Source organism: Lycium barbarum, chromosome 1 (genome assembly GCF_019175385.1).
Source record: "Lycium barbarum isolate Lr01 chromosome 1, ASM1917538v2, whole genome shotgun sequence".
Classification (NCBI taxonomy): Eukaryota; Viridiplantae; Streptophyta; class Magnoliopsida; order Solanales; family Solanaceae; genus Lycium; species Lycium barbarum.
This window is the reverse complement of record NC_083337.1, coordinates 161,474,223-161,497,559: the sequence shown is the minus strand read 5'-3', so window position 1 is coordinate 161,497,559 and position 23,337 is coordinate 161,474,223. Positions and strand designations below refer to the sequence as shown.

The 23,337-nt window shown below is 34.4% G+C and overlaps 2 protein-coding genes and 1 non-coding gene across 9 annotated transcripts; 2 read left to right on the top strand and 1 right to left on the bottom strand.

The window, feature by feature from the left end:
- The first annotated feature begins 1,283 nt into the window (after positions 1 to 1,283).
- TRNAD-GUC (transfer RNA aspartic acid (anticodon GUC)) lies at positions 1,284 to 1,355 on the top strand. Its single transcript has one exon. It is a non-coding gene; the product is annotated as a tRNA-Asp (tRNA).
- LOC132602652 (mitotic-spindle organizing protein 1B-like) lies at positions 1,356 to 3,595 on the top strand. 2 transcript variants are annotated; one of them, XM_060315454.1, is made up of 3 exons: positions 1,382 to 1,578; positions 2,898 to 3,001; positions 3,139 to 3,595. In XM_060315454.1, the coding sequence occupies exon 3, from the start codon at positions 3,147 to 3,149 to the stop codon at positions 3,366 to 3,368; it is 222 nt and encodes a 73-aa protein (XP_060171437.1). In that variant the 5' UTR covers positions 1,382 to 1,578; positions 2,898 to 3,001; positions 3,139 to 3,146; the 3' UTR covers positions 3,369 to 3,595. The 2 variants fall into 2 exon arrangements, with proteins under 2 accessions (XP_060171442.1, XP_060171437.1); XM_060315459.1 differs by lacking the exon at positions 2,898 to 3,001 and having other exon boundaries at positions 1,356 to 1,578.
- Positions 3,596 to 4,885: 1,290 nt separating this feature from the next.
- On the bottom strand, positions 4,886 to 12,186 carry LOC132602614 (F-box protein At3g58530). Of its 6 annotated transcripts, none has more exons than XR_009567849.1 (14): positions 12,028 to 12,186; positions 10,741 to 10,987; positions 10,268 to 10,327; positions 9,542 to 9,625; positions 9,008 to 9,138; positions 8,832 to 8,907; positions 7,513 to 7,583; positions 6,871 to 6,957; positions 6,638 to 6,710; positions 6,459 to 6,526; positions 6,306 to 6,374; positions 5,739 to 5,988; positions 5,518 to 5,620; positions 4,886 to 5,427 (listed from the first exon to the last, which is right to left on the bottom strand). XR_009567849.1 is itself a non-coding variant. In XM_060315444.1 (14 exons), exons 2-13 carry the CDS (start codon positions 10,903 to 10,905, stop codon positions 5,555 to 5,557), a joined length of 1,056 nt encoding a protein of 351 aa, XP_060171427.1. In that variant the 5' UTR covers positions 10,906 to 10,987; positions 12,028 to 12,186; the 3' UTR covers positions 4,886 to 5,427; positions 5,518 to 5,554. The 6 variants fall into 6 exon arrangements, 4 of the variants coding, with proteins under 4 accessions (XP_060171427.1, XP_060171412.1, XP_060171415.1 ...); XM_060315444.1 differs by having other exon boundaries at positions 5,883 to 5,988; XR_009567846.1 differs by lacking the exon at positions 4,886 to 5,427 and having other exon boundaries at positions 5,514 to 5,620.
- Between the last annotated feature and the right edge of the window lie 11,151 nt (positions 12,187 to 23,337).

The window sequence follows — 23,337 nt, the reverse complement described above, 5'->3', positions numbered from 1 at the left end:
TTTTTTTATGCTGAGTAAAATTTCATAAGAGAAATAAAGTTCACGAAAGGTTCTTAATAATCCTGATTTACGAAGTCCTACTATTGCATAGCCTAGTTATCATTCTCCCATTACTCAAATCGTCCAAAGGACAAGCCCCCGCCATAAAAAGTAGACACAAAGTGATTTGAAGGAATTGTTTTCTAAAAGGGCAGTCTGAGAGAAATTTAATTTGCCTGTCAACATCTTTATTAAAAAAAAATTCTTCCAAATAATAACCCATTATTTGATTTAACACGAAGTCATTTTAATGAGGGTGACTTTCCGCCTTATCGTAGTCTTCTCCTTCACAATTATGAATGTACTAAAGATCAAATTTAATTTTGAAGAATTTCGAGACAATTTATTTAAAGTAGGAGTACTAGGAGCCCGTTTGGATTGGCTTATAAGTTACTTATAAGTTGCTTATAAGCTGTTTTCAGTTTTTTTGAGTGTTTGGCTGGCAAACTTAAAGTCATTTTGTGCTTAAAATAAGCTCAAAAAAATAATTGGGCTCATTTGACTCAGCTTATCTAAAGCAGCTTATAAGCTGAAAACAGCTTATAAGCTGAAAACAGCTTATAAGCCAAAAAAAAAATAAGTTAGACTATCTCAACTTATTTTTTTTAGCTTATAAGCTGCAAACAGCTTATAGGCATAAGCCCAGCCAAACAGGCTCTAGGATTCAATAAAGAGTACAAAGCCAAATTCTTATTTTAAGAGATGATGTGCTTTGAGAGGAGAGTTTCAGCTGGAGCTTTTTGCTAGGCCAGTTTCTTGTTAATCTAGGTAAGTTTAAGATTAACATTGTGAACAGTGGCTGACAATTTGGCTGAAATATTTGCAATCTCGATGCCTCGACTTTGTCGTGGCCTCTTGAGTCTGAGTTGTATTTATTGCCTTATTGGCATCCAATGTTCCACGCATGAACTACATCAAGTGGTCATTTGATTTCTAATATACGAAAACAATAATCCTTGCACTATAAAATTCTGTATCGCTGATGTAAATTTTGCATATATAGGTAATACATTGACTGATGTTCATAATAAACTTTACCTAACTATAAAAAAAATATAAAATTCTTATAAACGTTCTGATCAGCCTCCTCCAGAAGCAAATGACTGTGAATTTCATTTATCCGTTTCTGCTACATTGCAATCCTTTGATCTCATAGCAGCCTAGCATTAGTTGTCCACTGAATTTATGTATAGCAAAGAATGCCTTGGTAATCACTGTGCATGTTGGTATTTTTACACAACAAAGTCGTTGTAGTATAGTGGTAAGTATTCCCGCCTGTCACGCGGGTGACCCGGGTTCGATCCCCGGCAACGGCGCTATTTTTTGATTTTGGGTGACAAGAAGATCATTTTGGGCTTCGATGGAATGATTCGAAACCCACAAGCCCAAATTTCTTCCGTTGTGGGCTATAGCAGGAAATCGAACAAATTAGCACCCCAAATCCGATTGATTTTAGCCCTAATTTCAAATTACTTAGGGCTTTTTTCTTCGTCAGCGCACTCTCCCCTAATTCCCCATCTGTTCCGCAACGATCAAGTTGTAAGTTCTGTGCAGTTCTTTCCTTGTTGCATCTTATTTGCTCATCATGTAATATTTGTTCGTTAGTTGTGATAGTATACTAACCCATGGAGGTTTTTCATTTCGCTGATAAAAAATTAAAGGATGATAAATGGAGGTTTATTATTTTCAACCGCACGTCCTGACCATCTCAAGTCGTATTTGAATTAGATTGGTTTTAGAATATCCTATTGATCAGTGGCGAAGCCAGAAATTTTACTAAAAGGGTGTCAAAATATAAAAAATAAGGGGAATCAACGTATGGTATTTCTACATAAAACTAAAATTTTGACCTTAGCTAAACAGTGTAAAATTCTGGCTAAGCGTAGCCACTGTTATCATCCATATCAGTCTATGACATCAACCTTTCTCTTAAGGTTATTTTGCTTAAAATTTTTTATCTTTGATTTCTTTATATAATATGCAGCTATTCGTATTGGTTTCTGTGTTTCATACAAGTTGACATTCATTTTATTATCTCCAAGAGTATGGTTTAATGGTTGAAGAATAGCAGTAGCAAGTGTGATCCCATTTGCTCTATCCTTTTGTGAGTAGATTTACCCTGCATTGTGCTTGTGGACTATTACAGATGCACAAGTTGGTTAAACAACATACACAGTGTAGTCCCACAAGTGGGGTCCGGGAAGGGTAGAGTGTACGCAGACCTTACCCCTGCCTTGGTAGGTAGAGAAGTTGTTTTCGATAGACCCTCAGATCAAAGATGGTTGAACCACCACCATCATCTTAAAAAATCAAGATGCATTTCATTTGCTTCTGGTGTAATAAGCTTCGAAGTTTTTATGGTGTACTAATGTAACTAATCTGCCTTTGACCTATTTTCTTAAGGAAAATTATAGGAATGAAGATGGAACAATAATGTAGTGTATTTTAACCTCAAATGTACCGTCTTTCGTTTTATTTCGTTTCCATTCTTTCAGATCTTCAGTAAGAGAAATAATGCCATAAATTATGGAGTGTTCTTCATTTTTATGAATTTTCACCACGAACAATGAAAATTATAAAATTCATGTAAATATACCAAAATCTTTTACTTATTGTAACTGCAGAATTCGAGTTCTGACCATCTGAAATATAATAGTATTTGAAATAGATTCATTTCAAATATCCCTTAAATCCATATCAGTCAATCACATCAACTGGTGAACTAAGATTCTTATGTTAGAGAACTTGATAATTGATTCTTTTTTTAGTACTAATTTCTGTGTCTTATTGCTATTATTAGAGAATAAATTTTATACTTGAATCCTTCTCCCTGTCAAATTAATCTGCTAAAATCCCAGATTCTTCAACTGTGCGTTCCAAAGGTTTTAGAACTCGGGATCTTCTCCTCCTTTAAAGTTGATGTAGGAAAAGAGAAGACAAGCTGATCCAGTTCATTATACTGGTAAATTTTTCAGTTTCAGAAAATTAGTGTTCCTTTCTTATTCTGTTCACTTTAATGAGTTCTGTTGTACAAGGTGTGGATCGAAACATAATTTCTGTAGCTATCACCTTTCCACATTCATGATTGTCGGTTTACAGTTTCTCAAATGGATCCAGAAGCTGCACGCAATGCACGGGATTCACTGGATCTGGTATTTCATATGTCAAACATTCTTGACACTGGACTTGATCGTCACACTTTATCCGTTCTGATTGCACTCTCTGAAATGGGTTTCAACCCTGAGGCCTTAGCTGCTGTAGTTAAGGAGCTTCACAGAGAAACACCGGCTTCTTCTTCTGTCCAATCAATCGCTCCATCAGCACCTTAGGCAGATTAATTTTATATCCCGTTGATTGCTGAAATTTGATGGAACAATCTCAGTAGGAGCTCTTTCTTTACCCTTATTTTTTTTTCCCCTGTTGATTGATGTGTAAGTGGTTTGTTTTCTTTTCCTACTTTAGCATTAAAAACAAGGTGTTTCTTGAGTTTTGAGGCTTACTTGGAGTGAGCCTTCGGTTATCCTTTATTATGCAAGCTTTCTCTGTCTCTTTGAAATGTCAACTGGCTGATATCTGTATTTTTAGTCACTTTGTTGTAAAGGTTAATCTTATTGATTATACTGGATAAATATAGAGAAGTTCAATAAAAAAAATTGGCTATTTTTTTCATTTTCTGCTCTGTTGGGTGTTCTGGGATCCCCTATTTTGGGATTTGTTAGATTTGAAATGTCTTGTCTATATTAACATATCAAGATAATACGAACTCAGAATTTTCTGTATGACATCATATCCTGTATCTGATCTAACAATCGGGAAGTACTCCAAAGAAAATTGGCTTTTCATCCATTTTTTGTGCGGTTATTTCTGTTTTTCATTAATGGAATCACCACATTTCTTCTCTCAGAACACTGATTTGTTTCTGTTACTGTTACTGAACTCCATTATCATTGTCAGATAACAGCTCTATCTGAACATGGTTGGGACATAGGAACATACAACTAGATGGTAATTTGAGGACAGGAAATGTTATACTAAAATGGTGGAACTTTTATTTAAATAGTTACTGATGTCAAAGACAGAAACAAGTGGGAAAAACAAGAAGACAGAAACAAGTCCTACAAGTTAGTTGAGTCCTAGTTCAAATATTATCTTTTCTTAAATGGATTAACAGGTTGTTTGAATTCCTGAGGCACAATTATTTTGCACATTGTAATACCTAGAATCTCTCTGAAATAAAGCTCATACATTTCAAACTAAAGTCCAAAGTAGTACTATGATATTGTCATTCTATCCTCTGTGAACATGGAGAATGTTATAGCCTCTGTTAAGCTTAGATATTTGAAATTGTCCAAATTAGCCTGCCTGAATATGATTTGAAATCATGTTGATTTTAAGTTAGAAATTTTATTTGGAAATGCAATTTGAATTTTTTATGTTGTATTTTTTTCATAAACATGAAAACTCCTACAATTTGAAAACTATCAAAACTTCTCCAAATCTTATACAATCTTAACAGATGTACAAACAATAAGTCACAGTGGCGAATCTAGAATTTTCATTCAGGGGGTTCGGAAAAAAAGTCTTTTGCTTTCATTCAGGCTGTTCAAAAGTTAATATATGCACATAAATATAAAAATTTACCCTATATATACACTGTAATTCCCGAACACCCTCAGCCCTCTTTAAATCCGCCCCTGTTCATATACAAGGTATCAAAATATCATAAGACGCCGCATTAGTAAATCGTATATCTCGTTGTTCCTTTGATAAATAAATAATTGCAATTACATGCTATTACAAACTTTCAAATACACATAATTTAACAAAGATTAATTAGTCTGGAAGATCAACAATAGCAGTAACTAGTTTTTTTTTTTTTTTTTCAAATACGAGCTGGCCATATCAATATCTATGCTCCGGCTTGAGGAGAATGTTACAAAATGAACATAAGACACCTTTAGGTGTAGTGTATAGCGATACAATATGATATCTTTTGATTCTTTCCTTAATTAGAGCTCATTGTATTTGTATATAAACTTTGCTACATAATGGAATAATACACATTCTCCAAACCTTGTCTCGATTACACACATAATGGGTAACGTAGGAGAATGTATCTGTTTATTATAAAGATTCACATGAATCTCCATAAAACATGTGTAGCTACATGAAGCACAGTATAGCCACAGATCCATGCTAATCAAACATATTTGTAGAAAATACAGCAGCCTGGATCGCATAACAGATGACCATAACGATGAGGGTATGAAGGAATAAATAAATCTCCACCAGTAAAAGATGAAATAAAGTGGCACATAAAGGATGCTGAAGTGCCCTGTTTTATCTTTCGGAGGAGGTAAGCTAATTTGCCCCTTCATTCTTTTTCTCCTGTTGACAATAAATCAAGGGCTCAACATAATCCATTAGCAATTTGGGATCAGTTTCTTTCAATCACTCCGTTCTAGCTGAGATACTCACTAAGGAAGAGCAGATGAAATCCCTGACAAGTCACGACTTAGCTATGCACTTTGAAGCACGTCAGGTTCGGGAATAGCTTCAGCAGTTGATCACGACTGCGATTCTACCAAGTAATGCATCAACAGTAAGAACAATCATGGGGAAATATGAGAAAACATGCAAAGACACATGGCAAAAGCAGGGACTTCCAGCTGATCAAGTGATAAACTTAAAAAACTTACAAGCACTTGTCAGAGAAAGGCTTAACTTTTTAATTGCTAATAGCCCGATCCAGTTGTTTTCCAACTTTATCACATTTGATGTGAGCCAATGTCCTAGGACATAAAGGTGATAGCGTGGCTGGAGATTCTAAAGATATTATGTACCTTTATATTGGTGCACCCATTTACATCAAGGGTTGTTAGTGTATTGGAGCAGAAGCTAGAAAGCACCTCCAAGCACTTGTCAGAGACCCCAAGTATCCCAAATAAACTGCAGTAGCAGCATAAAAGAAATTAAATAAATATAGCACAGTCAATTCACGAGTTTAGTCAGTACAAAAAATAGGCCAAGTTCATTAATCAAGTTGCAAATAAATCTGCAATAAACAGAAATCGGCTGTACTTAATGTTTTATAATTGCTTAAGCCGGAGGTCGAGACAAACGTTGGAATATCTAAAAACAGGATATCTCTATCTCAACTAGTTCACAAAATTGGATATTTGTCAATTTTGTGGAGGTGCTGAAGTAATTTAGCATAGGCCATTTCGGTATTCCTATTCTAGTGATAATTCTAGGTCCACATTCACCTTAGAAATGCAAGAGACCTGCAGCCTTGAGCTATTGCTATGACCCCAACATCAGTGACTCGTACACACCTATCAATGTCAATAGATCCAATAACATACTGTTATATCTCCTTTTGCTCCCGATAATATTGGAAATATACTTATGTTACATACCATGTCAAATTGAGAGACACCAGGTTATTGCACATGGCTATACAAGAAAGCCCATCATCTGTTAGATTCTGAAGGACAACTTGGGTTAATAGCAAGGTCACTTAAAACAATTTCAACATTGCACCAACCAATAAGCATAACCTATGAAAAGCAGTTCAAGAAAATGCTGGAGAATATACCTGAGCACCACAGAGATCCAGGAATTTAAGATGAGGCAAAAGAGATATCTTCTTATAAGCTTCATCCGTTAAGCTGCAAGAAAGAAAGGAAGCAGCTTGTCTGAGTAGAAATTCAAACATATACAAATTTGTAGTATATCTTTGAGTGGTAGAAAAGGTGCATTCACACATGACATGCTATAAACTGAAAAATACTTTTTGACAAGTAATATTGAAATGAAACAAGTGGTTACGTGGAAAGGGCATAAAGGTTCAAACTCTGAAGAGAAGAGCAGTTCAAACATATCCGCTGCAAACCAGAATCCGTCACCTTGATGCACCTAATCACATCCAACAAAATCAGTGTAATCAAGAACACATAATCGTATGTTCCGCCACAAAAGGGTTATAAAGATCAAACAACTAGCAATACTCTCAAGATACTCAATTATAAGTAGGCGTTTGGCCATGAAAACCAAATATTTTACACTTTTTTTTGGAATTTTGAAGTTGGAGGTGAAGATGGAGTTGTGTTTGCTTATAGTTTTTGCAAATAATATTTGGTTGTTAGAATGTACTGAAAGTGAAAATAGGGTTTTAGGTGTTCTCCAAATATCAAATACAACTTCAAGTTGTATTTGAAATTTTCATGCCCAAACGTTGATTTTCAAATAAAGTGAAAAAATTCTGGAAAAAAGTGAAAAATTCTCATGCACAAATGGGTCCTAAGTATCCTTCTTAGAGAAGGGGAGGCTTATATTAGATCATCACCCCTACAACAGACAAATGGCACCCTTGTGTCAACATCTAAAAATAACTCTTCCTTTTAACTTTTTTTTCTTTTTCTTTTCTTTCTCTCAAAATAATCTCGTGTAGATTGAGAGAAAATCTCCAACCTAGTGATGTTCAACGATTCCAATTCTTGATAATTGTCAGCAACCAGATGCAAACTTTTATCTGTAATATTCTGCATAACATATCAATATAATGAGAAAGATCTTCAGCACAAAGAATATGGATCAAATGAAAGTCATAGGATTTACATAATGAGTAACAAGTGCAGCTTGTTTACATATTGCAAAGAGAATGAATGTAGGAGGTGGAAGTCACAGAATGAAAAGAACTGGATTGTTATACTTATCAGTTGGGAGATAGGGAAGAAGAAGTAGTAAATGGTGAAAGCCTCCATTTCCCTTGCCGGCAACTTCCAGATTCTTGGCCATTGGAGAACCCGACAAGTTTGTTGGCTGGAAGACCTATTGCCGGCAAACATTGACTCCTCTGTTCACAGTCCTTCCTCTCTTTCCTCTTTTTCGAACTATTGGGAGCTTAGGAACTTTTCGGAAGAAATGGTTCTAAAATAAAAATGGGGAGGGGTTCTGATGTTGGGAGATACATTATCGTACTTCTTTAACATGCTTCATTGTTCATTTAAAACGTCAGTGACGATTGTTAGTCATGCACAGTATGCCGGATTGGGGTGTTTACAAGACAAAAAAGTGTCTAAATGGTCACTGGAAAGTTAAGGTATCTACTTGACAAATGATGCCAAGTTTAAGGGGCTATCTAGGTATTTGGCTAATTTAAACCTATCAAGGATCAAGAATCTATTTCTGATTGAGCCGATATTCTGTCTCTGTCCACGTTCTATTATCCACATTTACTTGGTATCTAACAGCACTCTGTTCCCACTCATTTTTCTCATGACATCAAAATGAATCTTAAGCAATTGTAGACAAGAATAATAATTTACAAAGGATGATGAAGTCGATTCATACAACAACTATGTCTCAAACCCGGCCTAGTTGGGATCAAGCATATGATCATCGCTCCATGTCGCTCCATTTAGACCGGACTAAATAAAATATGAAAAGTTTAGGTTCTCTAACACTAGAAGTTCTCTATGTTTTCTCTAGCATACTAATATCGGACAAAACTAGAAGACTCCTAGCGAACATTCGATCTAAAGTGAGCGCACTATCATGACTAAGCCTTAAGCCCAACTAATTAATATCACCTATATGGATCTGTTTTCCTTCCGTTGTATCCTATTTTTGCTAAATCTGCATGAATTCAAAGAGACTGTAGGTCTTTTAAGCCAACTTCTTTCCATTTGATTTTAGGCCTATTAGTCGGTGCATCTGGAGGTTGACATAAGACAAGCTCATAAAGTAATCACTGAATGATATGTATAGCACATTAAAGGTTCATGTACCTTGCATCCACTTAAGTTCAAATCTACCACAGATCTGCAGTTCTTCACTAGATGAGTAATGCCAACATCGGTTACCCTAAACATTTATCCAAAAATTGCAGGTGACAAAGTTAAAATCTATCATGCATCAGCTATATAATAAATTGGGAAAGAGCATTAGATGAAGCTTGAGATACCTTACATTCCAATAAATGGAAAAGACCTTCAGTTTAGGACAAGTAATTGTCACTACTTCGATTCCCTTGTCAGAGATCCTTTGACAGCCATTTAGATTTAGAACCTCCAAATCTAAAAGGGAATCTCCACACTGCAGATTTATGACACCACGGAAATATCAAATTTCTGTGACAAAACGGGACCATGCTGGACACATTAAAAGTAATTTGTTACCTCATATTACAAGGATTACGCAAAAACTTTTCTTTATCTTCATTAGATGGTAAGATATGAATAGTTTCCTCATTTTTTGACACCTCTATACAGGTCACCCAAGTTGTTCAGACAACAAGGAAAAAATCACTTCTAACTTTTCTGAGGATTATAAAATGGCTCCAAGTAGATGTTGTTACTTAGTCAAAGAATAAGGTCAGAGATGCTAATCAAACGAGGCAGCCTCCACATTGGAACTTGAACTGACTGGAAATCTAAAATTAAAAGAAGATTCTGAAAACATGTTCATTTCTGTGACTTTGCAAACTTCTGAATCCCACCTTGCTTTTAACAGTTTCCAGTTGCTTGTCTTCAATATCCTGCGCAAACTCAAGGTTGATATGCTTCACATTGCGATATCTCGGCTGCAAAATAAAAATATAAGATAAATAACCTGCATCTCTAAGTTTAAGAAACTCATTCTTCTTTCATCACCAACTCAACAGAAGAGCACAAAAGCTAATGAAGCATGGCCTAGTGGTTATCAGTTAAGATCTGTCAAGTTATGGTTTTATGTCCAAATCAAACATCAGTAATTTTCTTACTGCTGCTTGACAAAAAAAAATACAAAGAAGCCAATGAAACCTGGCCTAGTGGTGAGCATTTAAGATGAAGGTGCTGACACCAAGTGACCTGGTTCTTATCCTGTCAATACATGGGTTTATGCCCAACTTAAATATTGGTTGTCTCTCCAGTAGTATTTTCAGTACAATGTACTACAAGAAAAAGCAAAAGAAAAAAAAATTAACAGCACCAAAGAGATGCAGGCTTACAGTATACAATATGCAACATCTACTTAAATCAAAATGTGACTAGTCTTATCTTTCAGCTTCTTTTCATTAGTCCCAAATCCAGTGCTTCTCTATTCACATTATGCTCCCAGATTCCCTAAAAGACTAACTAAAGCAGTTAACTTTTCCTTCTTACATTTTTCCGGGAACTAAAACTGGTTACTCAGAAAAATCAATCAGCATAACAAATAACCCAACAAAAAATAGGAAACAAACCAAAGAAAGAGCTGAAACAAGGCGATCACCAGCATTACTCATCTCATGAAAATCAAGAACCTGTAAGAGGAAAAAAGAAAAACACCAAAACAATTGAAACACCAGATATGTAAAAAGGGGAAATCATGTGTTTTATAAAAGAGATCAACTAGGATAATTTCAATAATATAGAAATAACACTCTATGTCTATTTGGAGAAAATATTTACCCGAAATGGCCCATATTTCCAATCTTACCCGAAATGGCCCAATTTGTACACTTTGAAATTTTTAACTTTTCTATCAACACCTCTTATACATTATTATACAAGGTTGATACATTGTCTACATTAAGGGTAAAATGTTGTATATCGTACTGTTGCAAAAATAAGTTGGCTATGCGGATGTAAATTAAAAATATGGCTACGTGGATGTAATATTTTTTATGTTGGATTGTATATTATTGAAATTATCCCAATATAAAACTGAACTAACCAGCCAGAGGGAGGGGTGAGAAAGGAGAGTATGGTGAATCGAACGGCTGACAAGTAGAAGAGTGATGAGGTCTCTTTGTGGGAGCCTACTGCTCACTATTTTCATCACTTTTGGCACTGTTTCTTTCGTCCAAATCGCCGCTTCTGTTGTTGCCTTTTCCTCCATTGCCACAATGCTCTTTCTATGCTCTTCTTTTGTTGTAGCTTCTTTATAATTTTATGCAATCATGCCATGTCTGATTTCTCAGCTACACAACAACAAAAAAAACAGAGTCCACTGTAGATGAATAATAATGAAATTACTAGACAGGACGACAACACAATAACAACAACCCACAATGTGGGGTCTGGGGAGGGTAGAGTGTACGCAGACCTTACCCCCACCTTGAATTTGGCCCGGGCTTACTAAGATTAAAAGTTAAATTTCTCAGCTACACAACAACAACAAAAACAGAGTCCACTGTAGATGAATAATAATGAAATTACTAGACAGGACGACAACACAACACAACAACAACAACCCACAATGTGGGATCTGGGGAGGGTAGAGTGTACGCAGACCTTACCCCCACCTTGAAAGGTAGGGAGGTTGTTTCCGAAAGACCCTCGGCTCAAGAGAGAACAAGACAAAAAGGTCAGATAAGGACAAGCATATCAAAACAATATGAAATCGAGAAATAACAAAAGCGAGAAAGTCATGATAAAACAGTCTGCAAAGAAAGGAGAAGTGACTACCATAGATATAAGCAGAAATCAAATGGCAATAAACGAATGAGCAAAACTACAACTACTAGGACGAAAGAATAGGCGAGACTACCTCCTAGCCTTCTATCCTAATTTGAATCCTCCACAACCTCCTATCTAAGATCATGTCCTCGGTAAGCTGAAACTGCGTCATGAGACAGGACGACGGGTAGTGAAAATCTAACATCGCTAATCATGTCAGTTAAAAGTGCTTCCAACTTAGAATCCCTAAAATTTGATGATACGCGTAATAAAGGGAAGTTGATTTCCATATCCAAAATCGCAACAGCAAGGGTTCAATCAGAAAGCAAAAACACCGATACCCAGGTAAAAAAATGCAGATACAATCAGAACAATTTTGTACGAAATTAATTAAGTAATTGTTTACCAATAGAGAGAAAATTCATGCCAGCCATTTCTCAATTAGATTAGACGCTTCTATTAGCCGAAAATACAAGAGAAAAGGAAATTAAAATCTAATTTTGATGAACAAACACTAACTTAAATATATGTAAAGAAATAGAAAATAATTGGTCTAACTTACCTGGCCAAATTGGAGCTTGGAGCGCAAGCAAAGTGTAGAAGAAAAGAAAGAGAGGGAGAAAGGAGACTATTTTGCCTAGGGTTTTTTGAATTTGCACTTTTTTTTTTTACTAAAAAAAATTAAAATATGATTTTTACGGTGATGACCTTGTTGTCATCCTAACATTGTTTCTCGTATTATATATATATATATATATATACACGAGCAAGAGTTTAAGTGTAGAGTGGTGATGTTCAGCCAAAATTGCATATATTTAATCATTGTTGCCTCACATATTAATGTTTTTAATTGTCTTTTGAATATTAGTTATATTGAATTGTGCTTAATATTATATTTATATTATGTAGGAATAAAATGGTGTGAAGATGAAGAGATTTGAAGCAAATTTGAATAAAAGAAACAAGGAAAAGAGACATGAATCAATGGGCTAATGAGTGGAAACAAAGAGCCCGTTTGGATTGGCTTATAAGTTGCTTATAAGCTGTTTTCAGCTTTTTTGAGTGTTTGGCTAACCAGTTTAAAGTCATTTTGTGTTTAAAATAAGCTCAAAAAAATAATTGGGCCCATTTGATTTATAAGCCAAAAAATATAAGTTAGACTACCCCAATTTATTTTTTTTAGCTTATAAGTTGTTTGCAGCTTATAGGCATAAGCCCATCCAAACAGACTCAAAATAATTTCTAAGTTAAAACAACTGAAGAAGCAGCAAAAGGACGTAACAAATATATTAGACTAATGGAAATAGGGGTGGGCATGGTACGGTATGGTACGGTATTTGAAACTTCGGTTCGGTAACTTCGGTATTCGGTTTTTAAAAATACGATACCATTACCATACCAAATTAATTCGGTACGGTTCGGTATTTTTAAGTTCGGTTTCGGTATTTCACGGTACGGTAATTCGGTAACGATAGTTTATTTGACTTCGACTTACGTATATACTCATGTAATAAAGGATTATGACTTCAAGATTTCTCAATTATATTAAACTAACACCATACACAAATAGACGTATTTAAAAGAAAGTCCAAGCAATTTTCTTCGTTAATCAATTGCACAACGGACATTTGAATCACGATAGAGTAGTCAAAGTTTCAAAGTCTAAACAACATTAGCCAAAATTAAGCATAATCTTCGGTCCTAAACAATTTTACACCAAAAATTTCATTCAGCAGCAGAGAGAATAGGCCATTTCCACCATTTCAAGTCTTAATGTATTGAAAAAATAGTATAGACAAATTAAAGGCTGATTCTAGGCCTCAGCATATGTGAAAGACTAAAAGCATGAAAATATTGGATAAAAAGTTAGCTTTGATGGTACAATTTTCTATTAGATACAAATTGGCATTAAATGAGATGTGATGTAATTTTTTATACGAAAACTAGTCTATATATTTAGCAGTAGTAAATATAATATATATGGATTGTATATATGTAGTATAAACTTCGATATGGTATACGGTATTTCGGTATCCATTTTATAAATACCAAATACCATACCGAATACCAAAGAAAATTTAAATTCATACCAAATACCATACCAAATACCATAATACTAAAACCGCGGTATTAAAAACTTCGATATCGGTATGGTATTCGGTATATACCATACCGTGCCCACCCCTAAATGGAAAGGAGCAAGCAGCTGAATGAAAGTTACTTTTAATTTTGTCTACGTGGAATCATTAAAACAAGAGGACCCAAAGTTGTTGCGGCTGCAGGCGTAACAAAAGTGGAAATTGATCCAGCCAATTGACGTGTCAAATTGAAGCAGTCAGGGACCTAAATAAAATCCACGGAAGCTATACGCAAGCTTCGGCCCAGTGTATTTTCCTATTTTATTTTGGATTTAGAGCCTGTTTGGCTGTTTGGATGGGCTTGCCTATAAGCTAAAAAAAATAAATTGGGGTAGTCTAACTTATTTTTTTCATCTTATAAGCTGTTTTAGATAAGCTAAGTCAAATGGGTCCAATTATTTTTTTTGAGCTTATTTTAAGCACAAAATGACTTTAAGTTGGCCAGTCAAACACTCAAAAAAACTGAAAACAGCTTATAAGCAACTTATAAGCCAATCCAAACGGGCTCTTAATTATTTTATTTAAATTTTTTCCTACACCTATAAATATTTCTTAAGCCGCAATTCTTAGGGATCTTTGGCAAAAAACACAAGTTTGAAGGCTAGGATTCCTACGTATATTTTCTTTCTTTTATTTGAACCTTATTTATGGGAATTTCTTGGTGACAATTGAGATTGAAACTCTTGTTGTGCTTATTTATTGATCGACATTATTTTTAATCAAGTAAGTTATTGTTATTTTAATTATTCTTGTTCTTCAACGTTACACAAGTTTGGAGGCTAGAATTCCTACATATATTTTCTTTCTTTTATTTGAACCTTGTTTATAGGAATTTCTTGGTGACAATTGAGATTGAAACTCTTGTTGTGCTTATTTATTGATCGACATTATTTTTAATCAAGTAAGTTATTGTTATTTTAATTATTCTTGTTCTTCAACGTTTCTCAAGGGAATAGCTAACCCTATGACTTGCCCATTTACTTTGTTTGAAACTCGGAAGAGGAAGAACAGGGTTGGTATAGAATAATTAACAAGAATTTGGGGCGTTAACCCCATCTAATGGAAATTGACCTAGGAATAAGCGATACCACTTGTAGCCATATTCGGGTGTTCTTAATGCTCCTAATTGCTTGAGGGATCTTCAATTGGCTAGTCTAGTTAATCTTCGGGAGAAGTTAATTTAGAGTCATTATCCGAGGCTAAATAAAATAAACTTGCTATTATTTATAATTCGTGAAATATATTGGATCGTTACTTGACAAGTAGTTTCCTTTATTCCATTCTTGTGGCCATTGATAAATTTACTTGCTTACTAGATTAGATTTTATATTTTCGTATTTCATTAAAACCATATCTAAAAACCACCATTGATGCATTCGGCCTAACTGTTGTTGGTGATAATTCCTAATCTGCTTAAACGCTTACATGTTGTTCTCTGTGGGATTCGACCCCAACTTTGTTGGGTTACAATATTTGACAACGTCCGCGTTATACCATTAATAGGTGTAATTTGAGCGTATCAGTACCGCCGGGGCTGCTCTGGTGCCACCGTTGCGGGCACTAGACACTAGAAATCCCCAAACACTCTAAGTCTTCCATCGAATTTCCGGGTTATTCTCGAGGCGATCTACTCATAATCCGACCACCTAAACCCATACAAAAATACGCTACGAACGCACTCGTGGTCTCAAATATCCAACGGAGGTCTCGTTGATCGAGTCAACCACCGGTGCCTACTTCCCATTTCCCATCTAAAGCCCCGAAATGCATTGGGATCCGAACCAATCATACACACAAGTTCTAAACAATTATTCGGACCTCTCGGAGTTGACGAAACTCCGAAAAAGGTCTGTTGCCTAAAAGTCAACCTCGGGTCAAAACGAGTCAATAAACGCTCGGAAGTGGCGAATGTCACGACCCGACTAGGGGCCGCGACGGGCACCCGGGGCTAACCATCGAGCACCGCTCGTTTTATTACTCATCATACTCATTTAACGTTTTTTTGTCAAATACATACTCACTTTATAAGAAAATCATCTTTCATTCGGAAACATAAATAGTTTTATATGCACAAGCCTTTTGGTCATTAAAATAATATATGCATATATTTTGATGGCAACCTCGTGAGGCCATACAACCCACACTGCGCATCTACGAGCCTCTACTAGAGTACTAGACATATGGACGGGACAAGACCCCGTCGTGCCCAAAATATACATGTACATATATACCAAAAGAATAGTCAATGGCACCTCCGGAAAATGGAGTGCCCTTCTAACTAGCGAACAACTCCTACAAATCTGGATCAGGATCACCTCCCTGTCTACCTGTGGGCATGAACACAGCGTCAAAAGAAAACGGACGTCAGTACGAACATTGTACTGAGTATGAGAGGCATAAACAATAACAATACATCAATGAAATAAGGAGGCATTAATGAAGAGCAACCTGTAACTAACTGTGAATCATAAATAAGTCATGCATGCTGGCTTACTCTCATAATCATCATAATCTAATGTATGCATAAATATATAAGCTGCCCGACCATATAGGTACAGTGTGATAATCAATAACATCAGCCCGCGTCCAGACCTCCCGCGTCCGGGGTACCATCTCATGTCGCCCACTAGTGGTGTCTGCCCATGCCATATGGCCATGGTGTATAGCTGCCCGCCTTAGCGGTGACTGCCCGGTCATATAGGCGCGGTGTAATCTCATCATCATAATATGCTCATTATAGTGCATGCATAAAGACTCGAGGTTAACCATGCTTTATCGGGGTGACGTAAGGTCGTGATTCCCCAATTTCATTATGGAGTGCTCATTAACATTCTGCCTCACCTTGAAGGGAATAGTATATAAGGTGAGTGTAAGCAATAAATGACATCATTAACGTTTTAGGAACACCATATCATGAACATCTAGAATTTCTATACTTTAACTCATTACCCTGTGTAGCTATTTATGATCATAGGCTCCTAGTTTTCCGGAATTTAAGAGATTCATGAAGGAGAAGGAAAATCATGTTACCGAATTCATGCCATGGGAAGAAAGGACTAGCCTCACATACCTTTTGCGCTTAACTAATCTATCGTTCGCTTGGTTTCCTTCGATGCCCACGTTTCTACCTTCAAGAGGAATCGCATTAACATTAGTTACTCGGCTATAAGAACATTTTATCATTTCTAGGGAAAATTGGGCAGCACTTCCTTTGTTTATACTACTTTTCCCACATTCTATATCAACTCCCAAACGTTAATAACAACATTCACAATATAGCAACAACAATCATCATTTATCTACACTTACCATAATTCACCGTTTCCCTTTGATTTCTCCACAATTATGATTATAACTCGTTATCGTGTTTTCTCATATATAATACTTATCCCATGGTCTAGATGTCATTTATAACATATTCACAATCACAGCATACCAACATTCATGATTCATCCCAACCACTATTCAACAATGACACTATTCACACATTCATGACCCAATTTCTATATCTTTCCACAACCCAAGTGTTTCAACTTTTAACCACTCAAACCATTGTAAAAGGGTCATAAAACTCACCTTAGATGATAGATGAACAACACTCGAGTGGAGCTCCTCTTCTTGCACCAAAACCCTAACTCACTTCTCTTGAGTTTTCTTGACTTAGATGAACTTTTAATGAGTTTCATACACTTGATTTCATGGTTTTAGTGTAGTTGATCATGGATTTCCTTTGATTTCTTGTGGATGAATGATGGAGAAGGTTCTAGAGGTTTCTTTGGTGTGTGAAGAATGAAAATGAAATGAAATAAAAATGAGGGAGGGTCCCTATATTAAATCATGAAATCAGTCCCGACCGAGATGTACGGTGCGATCGACGGAGCGTCGATCTGGTCGTCGAAGTCGTTAAATTTCCAGTGAGCAATCTGACGTTTCCTTTCATTCTACGATGAGAAGGACGGTCCGTCGAACTGATCGACGGAGCGTCGGCTTGTTCGTCGGATGGTCTTCGCTCTAACTCAATTCTACGGTACCATCGACGAAACGTCGACTCGTCCGACGGTACAAAGAACGGCCGTCGAACCCCCTTTTTGCAGAACTGCGTTGGAGTTTCATTTGACGAACTTTTCTCTTTTGCCTCTAACTTCTTTGGAATCTTAATTATAATTATTAAGTATCCCTTCTTACTTGTAGGGACATCATGTTCACCTTAACTTACGTTAGTCCCTTCACCGCTCAGCAACCCAAAGTTCCGAGGTGTAACAGCGAAATTACCAAAAGTACTATAACGACCAAACGGGTCATTACAGAATCACATTACAATCCTCCCTCCCCACCCCCACCCCCACCCCCCACCCCCCCGCCCCACCCACACCAACTAACCATGGCACTTGAATATTCAGAGCCACCTGTGCAGTTGAATCCCATAACTCCAGCCTTTCTGCTATAGTACATTTAGCATAAACAACTTAAGGAAGTGAATCAAGTTTGATGCAAGATCAAAGATGAATTGACAGATTTATTTATGAGGTCAAGTTTAGGCAAAATTAAAATTTGTCGTTCCTAACGCAAGGAGACAGCAACAACAACATATTCAATAAAATTCTAAAAAGTGGAGCATGGAGAGGGTAGATTGTACGCTGACTTTACCTCTATATGGTAGATTGTACGCTGAACTTTACCTCTATATGGTAGATTGTACGCTGACTTTACCTCTATCTTGGGAGGTTGAGGGATTGTTTCCGATAGACCTCCGCCCTAAAGCTAAGGAGGAATATTAGTATTGATTCTATGACTGCACTTGAATTTTTTGTTGCATCAAATATTTCAAATTCTTGGTATAATCTCTTTGCTAGTTATAAGTTGCGTAGTTCTATTCTCTAGGAGTTAGTTTCGTGTTTTCTAGTAATTTGTTTGTTGCTGACTGTTAGCATTGATTTTCTATTTTCACTCAAGAATATAAAATTACCAATATATATCTGATTAAGTTCTTAATGAAATAGATTTCCCTTTCTTTGTCACATAATCAAATTTCGTTTCTACCATAACTTAAATTGCTTCTCTCATCTATGCATGAAAGTCAATTTTTTATTTTCTGATTCAAATATCTAACATCATCGTTATCTAAACATAAAAAATTTCACATATTTATTCCAGAAAAAACTACTACTGTATTGAACTCTAAATATATCCTTTAAGGATTAAAATGGAACAATCAACGGAAAGCAAATATAACAGAGGTTCCAAAGGTGGGAAGTAGAATCATGAATCATACTCTCTCCGTCCCAAATGAGTATCACCTTAGCTCATTTTATGCTTATTAAAAAATCAATAAATACAATATGAAGTTTACTACACTACCATTATTTATTACTCTCTCTGTCTCAATATATGTGGTACAGTTCGAATTTCGAAAGTCAAACAGTTTGATTTTGATCGTGAATTCGGTATTAAATCTTTAAGTTTTTTAAAATAAAATTTATATATTAGGAAATTAAGTAAAAAGTAATATAAGTCACAATAACTATTAATTCAAAATATTTAAAAGATAAACGAAAAAATTACAGTAAAAAAAAGACTTGTTTAAATCTTAAAATTCGAAAGATGTAACATAAACTGAGACAGAGGGAGTACATATTTTTTCAAAATTAAGCAATAATAAAAAGGACTATTTTTTAATGTTAACCAGCATAATTAAAACACTTATCAATTTTTATTTTGAATTCGAAGGACACTTCTTTTGAGATAAACTGTTTTGCAATGGTGAAAGTGAGTTTTGGGGTGACTGAGCTGGCAAAATAGCAGTCTTTTTCCTTTGTTTAATAATTCTGTGAAAAGTGACTGAACAAAAACTGGAATTGAATGGGACAGCATCTTTATGTTCCTAAATTTCGTTTGAATCAAACTAACATAAAAAAATATATATATAAATAGGTTTCACGCACTAATTTAGTGCGTGAAAAGACAAAATTGTAAAAATAAAAATTTGGCCTTTCAGGCACGAATTGCATGCGTAAATAGTATACTAAATTAGTACTAAATATGTCTTCTCCTCCAAAAGTAAAGTAAAGCAAGAGTCTCACAACACGTGTATCCTTTGTTAGCTGCTTCGTAGTGAGTTAAATGTAGGATAGGTCTACCCAAAATTAGGATGAAGACTTTTGTTGATCCTGTTTGAATATTGTTTGGCCCATTTGATACGGATTAATGATTTGTTCATTCATTTATTTAGTCCAATGTATTCATCAAAATGGGAAGTATGTTAGAGCGCGTTTGAATTGACTTATAAGTTGCTGAAAACAGCTTATACCCGTTTGAATTGGCTTATGAGTTGCTGAAAACAATTTATAAGTTATTTTCAGTTTTTTTTAGTGTTTGACTGGTCATCTTAAAGCCTTTTTGTGCTTAAAATAAGTCCAAAAAAATAATTGAGCCCGTTTGACTTAGTTTATCTAAAGCAGCTTATAAGCCAAAAAAAAAAGTTAGACTATCTCAAAAAAAATTTTGGCTTATAAGCTGTTTTCAATTTATAAGCTGATTTTTTTAAGTCAATCCAATCAGGCTAGTATATCTTGATATCAGCCTTGCAACATTAAGCTTAGAGTTTCTTAAAATTAACTTCAAAAGGTTGTTTGCATCCATTAGCTTGTTGACAAATATTTTCTTTTGATTTTCTATAAGCAAACTCTGTTCCTTTAAACTACATGAGTAATATTGTTTTGAGTTCTAACAAAAAAATTGTGTCTATTTCACTTTTTTGTGGTTACCTCGCCCCTCTTGTCGCTCTTAATTTTAGACAAGAAGTGTCCATTTCACAAATTAGAGAAAAAAAAAAATCATTGCCAACCGATGATTCGAGGATCCCCTGCTTGTCCATCCAGTCAACATCTAGTCTATGAAAACATTTCCTTTAGAAAAAAATATAAAAATTCAATAGACAATTGGTTATTACTAGAAAGCATAGTGTACTATTATAAATTCAATAGACAACTTTTTTTGTCATATATTGACATTTATAAGGAGGAGAAGACATATTTAGTACTAATGTAGTACACTATTCACGCATGCCTCGTTCAAGCACGAATTTCGTGTGTGAAAGGTCAAATTTTTATTTTTACAGTTTGATTTTTTTACGCATTAAATTAGTGCGTAAAATCTACTTATATTTTTTTTTCTTATGTTAATTTGGTTCAATTTTTTTTTTGTTTTACAAAAGTCGCGGATTCCATCTACTCATGTTTCTGAATTCTGACATATGGTGACTGGTCTAGTCTTTTCTCACATTAGAAAATACTGTCTTTTTTGCAGAGCACAGTCCTAATGCTTCTGCACCTACAACTTGCTTGTCCTTTCGCTTGGCTAGGCTCCATTTCCAATGTCCCTAGTACCACTACCGACTATCTTCTCATACGGCTCACACTTTCCTTAAGCATTAGTAGCCCGTTTGTATTGACCTATAAGTTGCTTATAAATTGCTTATAAGTTGTTTTTAGCTTTTTTGAGTGTTTGGCTAGTCAGCTTAAAATTATTTTGTGCTTAAAATAAGCTCAAAAAAATAATTGGGCTCATTTAACTTTGCTTATCTAAAGCAGCTTATAAGCTGAAAACAGCTTATAAACCAAAAAAAATAAGTTAGACTACCCCAACTTATTTTTTTTTAGCTGCAAACAGCTTATAGGCATAAGCCCATCCAAACAGGCTCTAGCACTTCAGGTAACTTATTAGAAAAAATTTATGGTGTGTGAGATATGACATGTCATACTTATGTGTGAGGGTCTCTATTTATGAACAAGTACACATTTATGGGTCCCACTCCATTTTAACTTTTCCCCCTCTCTTCTGGGACTAGACATAAAATATCGAAAATTAAATTATCGTACTGAATAGGAGATTTCGGTATTTCGATTTTTGATTTGGTTTTAGGGAATAAAATTAAAAAATTCGGTATTTCGGTATCGTATTCGGTTAAGGTAAATAAATACTAAATTACTAAAGGTCCATTATATTAAATTAACTAGACGACCTATGCCCGTGCTGCGCACGGGCCCAATACTTTAGATTATAGTGCATCTATGTGTATGTAGTTGTCTTTGAATATTGATTATATATAGAGAGTATATATTATGTTCAAAACACGATTAATATAACATTGTAGTTTGTGCTCCGTATCTAAAATTTTATTATATTAATGTTTGCTACGAATACAAAATCGGCAAATTTATTAATATTTTTTAAAATAGAAGACTTGTTTAAAAGGAAACTATTTTTCTCTCTTTGAAATAAAACAATAGCAATATTTAAGCATCAATTGATACTTTCAATTTTAATTCGATTAATTTAAAGGTGTAAAATACTTATTATTTTTTATCAAATTTTGATTTGGATAATTCTAATTCAAATTATTAAATTAATTTTACATGTTTAAAACGAAACAAAGTAGAAATTGATTTTCTATTTAAACGAAGAAATGCTATTTTTTATTTTTGGTAAATATTCTCGGTTTAGCTCATTTTACTTGTCATGTTGTCTTTTGCATGGTTTTTTAAGAAAACGTCGATTAGAATTATAATTTGACTAATTTACCTTATTCATTATTTGATCTCCATTTGATATATTTTTTTCACGACATTAATCTCTTTTCACATTTATTAGAATAAGAATAAAAATAAAAATAAAGTAATTAAATTCTATCTTATTTTAAAATATAAATATTTTAAGTATATTTATTTTAGTAAACATAACAAATAAATGACATGGAGGAATAACAAATACAACAGTTTAATATCTAGATTAGATCTCAGGCTAATATAAAAAAAAAAAAATTGTATGGTTTGACTACTTAACCTTTTGAAGAAAAGCAATTTCATTTACTCCCACTAATGGATTGATACGCACGTGGCAATGAATCTATCATTATTGACTTAATGAGATACTTTGGAAATTATATGAATATTGTTTGATTTTTTAATATGGAGTGCACTTTTTTATTTGGACATTATTAATTTGCACTATTTTTATGCATATATATATATATATATATATATATATATATATATATATACTATGTTCAAAACACGATTAATATAATATTGTAGTTTGTACTCCGTATCTAAAAATTTATTATATTAATGTTTACTACGAATACAAAGTCTGCACTTTTTTTTTTGACATTATTTTTTTTAATATGGGGTTCACTTTTTTTTTTATATTGCTTGATTTTATTAATATGGGCTCCACTTTTTTTACCGTGAGTTTGGAGATGGTGGATTCCACTTTTTTTTTTTTTTTTATATTGCTTGATGTTGTTTAGTATGAGGCTCACCCTCTATGGGGTGCACTTTTTTTTTTTTGGACATTATTAGTTTGTACTGTTTTTATGCATATAATATATATACATATACTATGTTCAAAACACGATTAATATAACATTGTAGTTTGTACTCCATATCTAAAACTTTATTATATTAGTGTTTACTACGAATACAAAGTCTGCACTTTTTTTTTTGACATTATTTTTTTTTTAATATGGGGTTCACTTTTTTTTTTTGATATTGCTTGATTTTGTTAATATGGGGTCCATTTTTTTTTACAGTGAGTTTAGAGATGGTGGGTTAGCACACTTTTTATTTTTATTTTTTTATTGTTTGATGTTGTTTAGTATGTGATCCACCCTTTATAGGGTGCACTTTTTTTTTTTTTTGGACATTATTAGTTTGTACTATTTTTATGCATATAAT

Coding starts and splice junctions, on each gene's coding strand:
- LOC132602614 (XM_060315444.1), bottom strand. CDS start 10,905: ATGGAGGAAAAGGCAACAACAGAAGCGGCGATTTGGACGAAAGAAACA. Junction 10,328..10,740: donor CTCACCCCTCCCTCTGGCTG/GTTAGTTCAGTT, acceptor TTCCTCTTACAG/GTTCTTGATTTTCATGAGAT. Junction 6,375..6,458: donor GTGTCTCTCAATTTGACATG/GTATGTAACATA, acceptor TGACATTGATAG/GTGTGTACGAGTCACTGATG.
- LOC132602652 (XM_060315459.1), top strand. CDS start 3,147: ATGGATCCAGAAGCTGCACGCAATGCACGGGATTCACTGGATCTGGTA.